Source organism: Taudactylus pleione, unplaced genomic scaffold (assembly GCF_031769625.1).
Source record: "Taudactylus pleione unplaced genomic scaffold, aTauple2 ptg000976l, whole genome shotgun sequence".
Classification (NCBI taxonomy): domain Eukaryota; kingdom Metazoa; phylum Chordata; class Amphibia; order Anura; family Myobatrachidae; genus Taudactylus; species Taudactylus pleione.
In genome coordinates, this window is record NW_028285377.1 from 3,031,668 (window position 1) to 3,040,000 (window position 8,333).

The 8,333-nt window shown below is 44.4% G+C and overlaps 1 protein-coding gene across 1 annotated transcript in view; it reads right to left on the minus strand.

The window, feature by feature from the left end:
• Positions 1-3,215: 3,215 nt before the first annotated feature.
• LOC148454618 (caspase-8-like) overlaps positions 3,216-8,333 on the minus strand; it is a gene marked incomplete at its 5' end in the record, with an annotated part of 5,593 nt that continues 475 nt past the window's right edge. Inside the window, 2 exons of the mRNA XM_088460716.1 lie at positions 3,216-5,103; positions 8,322-8,333. The exon at positions 8,322-8,333 is cut by the window's right edge and continues 475 nt beyond it. Coding sequence (XP_088316842.1) covers positions 4,926-5,103; positions 8,322-8,333 — 190 coding nt within the window. The remainder of the gene's footprint in view (positions 5,104-8,321) is intronic.

The following is an 8,333-nucleotide window of genomic DNA, read 5'->3' on the forward strand; positions in this document are numbered from 1 at the left end:
CTTATGTACATGTGATTTCTTAGTTTTTTTGTTTTTTTTTATTAAGTTTGCAAAAATCTCAAAAACACTTTTTACACGTTGTCATTATGGGGTATTGTGTGTAGAATTTTGAGGACAAAAATTAATTTATTCCATTTTGGAATAAGACTGTAACACAACAAAATGGGGAAAAAAGTGAAGCGCTGTGAATACTTTCCGGATGCACTGTACCAGTCCATTGTCGCCCTGGAAACGTGACAGGTGGCAGTGTCGTCCTGATAAAAAAAAACATTTGTTGAACTACAAGTGCATGGGCCTCACTACAAAGTGTTCTTGTAAAAACCGCCATATTGGTTGGATCTCGTGTGCAATGGTACGCATTTCGCTTGTGCAGGGGTGTCCAATCACTTTTGTCTACATAGTGTACAGCCATGGCCAAAAGTTTTGAGAATGACACAAGTATTAGTTCTCACAAAGTTTGCTGCTTCAGTGTTTTTACACCTTTTTGTCAGATGGTACTATGGTATACTGAGGTAGCATTACATAAGTGTCACATGTTACTATGATATGAAATGCTGTAATGTTACTTTAGTATAAGTGTCAGATGTTACTATGGTATACTAAGGTAACAATACAGCATTACATAAGTCAGATGTTACTATGATATACTGAAGTAACATTACAGCATTTCATAAGTGTCAGATGTTACTATGGTATACTGAGGTAACATTACAGCATTACATAAGTGTCAGAGGCTTTTATTGACAATTACATTAAGTTTATGAAGAGAGTGAATATTTGCAGTGTTGACCCTTCTTTTTCAAGACCTCTGCAATTCGCCCTGCCATGCTGTCACTCACCTTCTGGGCCACATACTGACTGATGGCCACCCATTCTTATCTAATCAGTGCTTGGAGATTGTCAGAATTTGTGGGTTTTTGTTTGTACACCCGCCTCTTGAGGATTGACCACAAGTTCTCAATGGGATTAAGGTCTGGGGAGTTTCCTGGCCATGGACTAAAATTTCGATATTTTGTTCCCTGAACCACTTAGTTATCACTTTTGCCTTATGGCAAGGTGCTCCATCATGCTGGAAAAGGCATTGTTCCTTATCAAACTGTTCTTGGATGGTTTGGAGAAGTTGCTCTTGGAGTATATTTTGGTACCATTCTTTATTCATGGCTGTGTTAGCCAAGAGAGTGGGATCACTCCGTGGGGCAGCTTAACTGGGCCAGTTTGGAGGTATCCTGCACTCTGGATTTGAAACCTAGTATGTTAGGGACCTACCCGACAGAGGTTACCCGGATGTGGTGGGTAGGCCCATAACTTTGGCCAAGATTATGCCAAAACCTCCATTCATTGCAAAAATATATTTATTTATATACAATCAGTTAATTTGGAGTTGAGCACCTGTATTTCTTCTTTTTGTGCATATATCAATTGTCACCACAGGTAGCACCTCCAATTATGTATATAAAAAGTGGGAGGCACATATAGAAACCGTTGTAATTCCTACACCGTTCAGCTGATTTGGTTGTTATTACCCTCAAATTAAATCTGAAAGTCTGCAGGTAAAGCACATCTTGTTTGTTTCATTTCAAAGCCATCGTGGTGGTGAATAGAGGCCAAAATATGAATATTCTGTCAATGTCCCAATATTTATGCACCTGACTGTATATATGTTTAAGGTGTGTAGTCTGAGGTCCATCACTTATGAAATGCTGTAATATTACGTTAGTATACCATAGTAACATCTGACACTTATGTAATGCTGTAATGTTACCTCAGTATACCATAGTAACATCTGACACTTATGTAATGCTGTAATGTTACCTCAGTATACCATAGTAACATCTGACACTTATGTCATGCTGTAATGTTACCTCAGTATACCATAGTAACATCTGACACTTATGTCATGCTGTAATGTTACCTCAGTATACCATAGTAACATCTGACACTTATGTCATGCTGTAATGTTACCTCAGTATACCATAGTAACATCTGACACTTATGTCATGCTGTAATGTTACCTCAGTATACCATAGTAACATCTGACACTTATGTCATGCTGTAATGTTACCTCAGTATACCACAGTAACATGTGACACTTATGTCATGCTGTAATGTTACCTCAGAATATCATAGTAACATCTGATACTTATGTCATGCTGTAATGTTACCTCAGTATACCATAGTAACATCTGACACTTATGTCATGCTGTAATGTTACCTCAGTATACCATAGTAACATCTGACACTTAAGTCATGCTGTAATGTTACCTCAGTATACCATAGTAACATGTGACACTTATGTAATGCTACCTCAGTATACCATAGTAACATCTGACACTTATGTAATGCTGTAATGTTACCTCAGTATACCATAGTAACATGTGACACTTATGTCATGCTGTAATGTTACCTCAGAATATCATAGTAACATCTACCAAACAGGTCTAATAACACTGAAGCAGCAAACTTTGTGATACCAATACTTGTGTCATTCTCAAAACTTTTGACCATGGCTGTATATTATATAGCTCAGTAATACACAGTCAGATACTAATGTAGTTAATTGTACCTATTTATTATTTTTTATTTTCAGTCATTTATATTGTGCACACATATTCAGAAGCACTTTACAGATAATAGTTGTCCATTTACGTCAGTCCCTGCCGCAGCTTACAATCTATGGCCCTCATTCAGAGCCGTACGCTCTGAGCAGAGCGCACGCTCTGAATGAGGGCCGGCCTCCATGAAAATGGAGCGTCCTCCTGGACGCTCGTATAGCTGTGGGTCACCACCCACAGGCTATACGAGCGTGCATTTTGATGGCCGCGATGGTCGTGACCATCGCGACCATTGAAACTGCGAGCCGGAGCCTGCGGTTGAGGTTTTCAACCGCAAGCTCCGGAGTGATTTTGGCTCTATCAGAGCCAAAATCACTCCCACTGACATCACTAGTGATGTCAGTGGGCCGGCTTCTGACGGGAGGCGTTCCCGTGGGAACGCCCCCGTCAGGGAGGCACGCCTACCAAAGGGGGCGTGCTGTCAATCAACATCGACAGCACTCCCCCTTTGATCAGACACAACGAGCGAAGGACTTTCCTTCGCTCGTCGCGTCTGGCGCATGCGCACGACGGAGCTCCCTCCGTCGTGCGCATGCTCAGTCCAGAACATCGACCCACTTGCGAGCGGACAGCCGCTCGCGAGTGGGTCTGAATCAGGCCCTATGTTCCCTATCACATGTACACTCACACACTAGGTATCATTTTTCTGTTGGGGGTCAATTAACCTACCAGTATATTTTTGGATTGTGGGATGAAACTATCCATGTGCTTACATATAGAAACTAAAAAATAGCTGCAAAATTTGGAGTTTTCTAGCATTAGTGCGGCTGCCAAGTGCAGAAAAATGTATTTTGTTTTGTGAGACAAGAGTCAAAGTGTCCATAAGGTACATACAAGGGTGCAAGTGATCAATCCATAGGATTTGTATGTGCTTACTCCAAGGCACCAAATAAAGAGTCACTTAGACTGGTTGAACAACAGTAACCTTGTCATCCACAGGATAGAGAGAATATTAACCCCTTCACTACTGAGGGATTTCTCACCCTTTATTGAGCCTACTTTGGCAGTTTTAGCGTTGGTCTTCATACACAAATTATAACTTTTATTTTTTTTTAGAAAACGTTGAAGTTTCAGAAATAACTCGAAATGATTTTGCTTTCTCACACGACTAACAATACAATCTCTACCCAAAATGACCAATAAAGCTGAATCAAGAGCCACAAACCATCTTTGCAAAACAGCAAATCTCATGATTGTACACGTAGGTTTATAATAAAATCTGTGCACAGAATGATCATGCATTTTTTCTGTTAGTTTGAATAAAATGCGTAGAAATAATTCACTAGTCCATCAAGGCGTACACAACCTTCCCGAATCATATGAGGGTTCCGCACTGATGTTGTTGATGTCAGAAAGGGGATGGATACAGCATATCCCGACACTTATCGGGTCCATATCGGCATTAATTATCACAAAAGAATTTGCGAAAAGGGGACTTACATGATTACGACCCAGACGTCCCTTGGGTGTGTCTATGTGCATTTATCGTATGATGCACGCCGCAGGGTATGCTGGGAGGGATCTGATTGGATCTAGGGACTAATGCGAATAGAAGACCATAAGCTTCTATTGGCCAGAACCAGCTATAGATGGCGTTGCCTCCGGATCCAAGCTCTAGAAAGTAATAAATTCTGGAGCTTGGTACATATGGAGAATGCGGCCAGAACTTTTGGCTGCATTTTAGCTTTAGTACATCACGCTTATATTCTCTAGTCTCCCCTGACTGGCATCTGGGTGTGGATGAAAAGTCAGTCTACAGCTCATCAAATGAATTAGAGGCTGCGCTGAAGAGACTCAATCTAAGCAGAGGATGTGGGGTAGATGAAACAATGTATATAATACTATTCCATATACTGTGCTTGTTCTACATAAATATTTCCTTAGTCTTGTGCTCCTTGTTTCGGTATTGTCTGAAAAACAGAGCAGAAGAACATGAGGCGTTTAGTGCAGGTTTCCCACATTCAGCAGGACTGGAATCACGCTTAATGCACCAAAGCCAAATGAAAGGCACATATGCACTCTTCCTAAGCACAATCACATTATGTATATGTATACACAGTTCAGAAATAGCAATAACGATCTCTAATTAAGGATTCATTGCAAGAGGAGACTCCCCAGCGTATAACACCTAAAAAAGTTTGTCTGTCCCTCACACTATGTTAATTATCTAATAGGATGGCCCTCGGCTCTAAAGAAGAACCAACATGGAAATATCTCTGGATTCGACTGTAATAAAAGATCATTGTCAATTACATATTCATTTTAAATTACTTCTAACCTGGATACTGAAAATTGCATACAGCACTATACACCCTATGACTCCTGGGAAGCAGGTTTATATGGAGTGAGGGGCTTAGGGAATACAAGTTTCTTCCGTAAAGTGTACGCTGGCTGTGGCATTTGCTTCTTTTTGGGGCCTCCGTTTTTGGAATATTCCATCTCACTGACATCTTTGTTGACTTTTGTGAGAATTGACAAAATATCTTCACCTCTGTAAAGAAATGGGTCATATTATTATAATGTGCAAAAAAGACCGAATGATTGCAATAAGGAAAGAAAATAAGTATAGGTCATATTTGCCTGTCCTCTATATGAATAGCTACTAATAACATTCATAAATATATGTGGAAAATTGTTTGAGAAGGTCATGAACACAGGATATGGAAGGTATCTGAGAAGACCCAGTACTCATTTTATGTGAGGCAGGTTCCTGTGAGGCAGGTTTCCCGTCTCCCTGTGAGGCAGGTTCCTGTGAGGCAGGTTTCCCGTCTCCCTGTGAGGCAGGTTTCCCGTCTCCCTGTGAGGCAGGTTTCCCGTCTCCCTGTGAGGCAGGTTTCCCGTCTCCCTGTGAGGCAGGTTCCTGTGAGGCAGGTTTCCCATCTCCCTGTGAGGCAGGTTTCCCGTCTCCCTGTGAGGCAGGTTCCTGTGAAGCAGGTTTCCCGTCTCCCTGTGAGGCAGGTTTCCCGTCTCCCTGTGAGGCAGGTTTCCCGTCTCCCTGTGAGGCAGGTTTCCCGTCTCCCTGTGAGGCAGGTTCCTGTGAGGCAGGTTTCCCGTCTCCCTGTGAGGCAGGTTCCTGTGAGGCAGGTTTCCCGTTTCCCTGTGAGGCAGGTTTCCCGTCTCCCTGTGAGGCAGGTTTCCCGTCTCCATGTGAGGCAGGTTTCCCGTCTCCCTGTGAGGCAGGTTTCCCGTCTCCCTGTGAGGCAGGTTTCCCGTCTCCCTGTGAGGCAGGTTTCCCGTCTCCCTGTGAGGCAGGTTTCCCGTCTCCCTGTGAGGCAGGTTTCCCGTCTCCCTGTGAGGCAGGTTCCTGTGAGGCAGGTTTCCCGTCTCCCTGTGAGGCAGGTTTCCCGTCTCCCTGTGAGGCAGGTTTCCCGTCTCCCCGTGAGGCAGGTTTCCCGTCTCCCCGTGAGGCAGGTTCCTGTGAGGCAGGTTTCCCGTCTCCCTGTGAGGCAGGTTCCTGTGAGGCAGGTTTCCCGTTTCCCTGTGAGGCAGGTTTCCCGTCTCCCTGTGAGGCAGGTTCCTGTGAGGCAGGTTTCCCGTCTCCCTGTGAGGCAGGTTTCCCGTCTCCCTGTGAGGCAGGTTTCCCGTCTCCCTGTGAGGCAGGTTTCCCGTCTCCCTGTGAGGCAGGTTTCCCGTCTCCCTGTGAGGCAGGTTCCTGTGAGGCAGGTTTCCCGTCTCCCTGTGAGGCAGGTTTCCCGTCTCCCCGTGAGGCAGGTTTCCCGTCTCCCCGTGAGGCAGGTTTCCCGTCTCCCCGTGAGGCAGGTTCCTGTGAGGCAGGTTTCCCGTCTCCATGTGAGGCAGGTTTCCCGTCTCCCTGTGAGGCAGGTTTCCCGTCTCCCCGTGAGGCAGGTTCCTGTGAGGCAGGTTTCCCGTCTCCATGTGAGGCAGGTTTCCCGTCTCCCTGTGAGGCAGGTTCCTGTGAGGCAGGTTTCCCTTCTCCCTGTGAGGCAGGTTTCCCGTCTCCCTGTGAGGCAGGTTTCCCGTCTCCCTGTGAGGCAGGTTTCCCGTCTCCCTGTGAGGCAGGTTTCTGCGAGGCAGGTTTCCCGTCTCCCCGTGAGGCAGGTTTCCCTTCTCCCTGTGAGGCAGGTTTCCCGTCTCCCTGTGAGGCAGGTTTCCCGTCTCCCTGTGAGGCAGGTTTCTGCGAGGCAGGTTTCCCGTCTCCCCGTGAGGCAGGTTTCCCGTCTCCCCGTGAGGCAGGTTTCCCGTCTCCCTGTGAGGCAGGTTTCCCGTCTCCCCGTGAGGCAGGTTTCCTGTCTCTCTGCGGTTAGCTATCGTGCACCTCATGAGGTGGGGATTTCATCCTAATCTATATTTGAAATCAATCAATCCACTTTTATTTATTTTCCTTGGATTATATATTATAAATGACTTCAACAATATAGATTTAAATAAACATATTTATAATTACTGCTGCAAAGTTTACAAAATATATTTCCTTTCCATGTCCAAAATACCTTAGAAACATCTTTTCTTATAAATTCAAGAACCCAAATCTTAATATATTAAAATAAATGTCCTGACTCAATACCCATTCCAAACCTCTGGACCTAGAAACATGACATTTGGGGAGTATGTTCCTTTCATGACCTAAACCCCCACTAAGCAGGAATTCTTCAAAATTCAACTCTTAAGGGGCTGAAAAGGGGTAACATGTTTTCTCTTGGGCTATGTTGATTTGTCACCCAATCACCTTGGTCAAGTGCTGGGACTAGAGTACCATGGCGCACAAGGGGGGGTTTTGGGGCACTGAGCAGGACTTCACCACTGTCCTCTAATGCAGTTTAGGAGAACCTCACCACTGTCATTAGATGTAGATTAGGGGAACCCCACCACTGTCCCCTCATGCAGTTTAAGAAAACCTCACCACTCTCCACACATGCATTTTAGGAGAACCTCACCACTATCCACACATGCAGCTTAGGAGAACCTCACCACTGTCCTCTAATGCAGTTTAGGAGAATCTAACCACTGTCCACACATGCAGTTTAGGAGAACCTCACCACTGTCCACATATGCAGCTTAGGGGAACCTCATCATTGTCCACAAATGCAGCTTAGGAGAACCTCACCACTGTCCTCTAACGCAGCTTAGGAGAACCTCACCACTGTCCACACATGCAGCTTAGGAGAACCTCACAACTGTCCACACATGCAGCTTAGGACAACCTCACCACTGTCCTCTAATGCAGCTTAGGAGAACCTCACCACTGTCCACACATGCAGCTTGGGAGAACCTCATCATTGTCCACACATGCAGCTTGGGAGAACCTCACCACTGTCCTCTAATGCAGCTTAGGAGAACATCACCACTGTCCTCTAATGCAGCTTAGGAGAACCTCACCACTGAGCTCACATGCACTCCGATGATGCTCCATAGCTCACATCTAAATTTTCATTGTAAACACTTGTACATGCTAGTTGTTGACATGGTCAGTCAGTGGCGATTTTATCAGTAACCACAGGCATCCTGACCAAGGGATTACCACTGGTTTGAAATTTGTATGCTAACAAGATTCATATTGGATAGAACCTTGTTTTATGTATAAAAATTAAGACCTCATAAATGTAAGAACGTGTCTTGGAATTAAGAGACATATTAACAACACATGGCTGTATGTATAAAGAATGTATGATGTGTGTATAGTAAAAAGAAATAACTGTGTTCAGCAGGATATGTTAACCATATAATTTCTGTTTGAAATAAATCTCTTACTTTGGAACCATT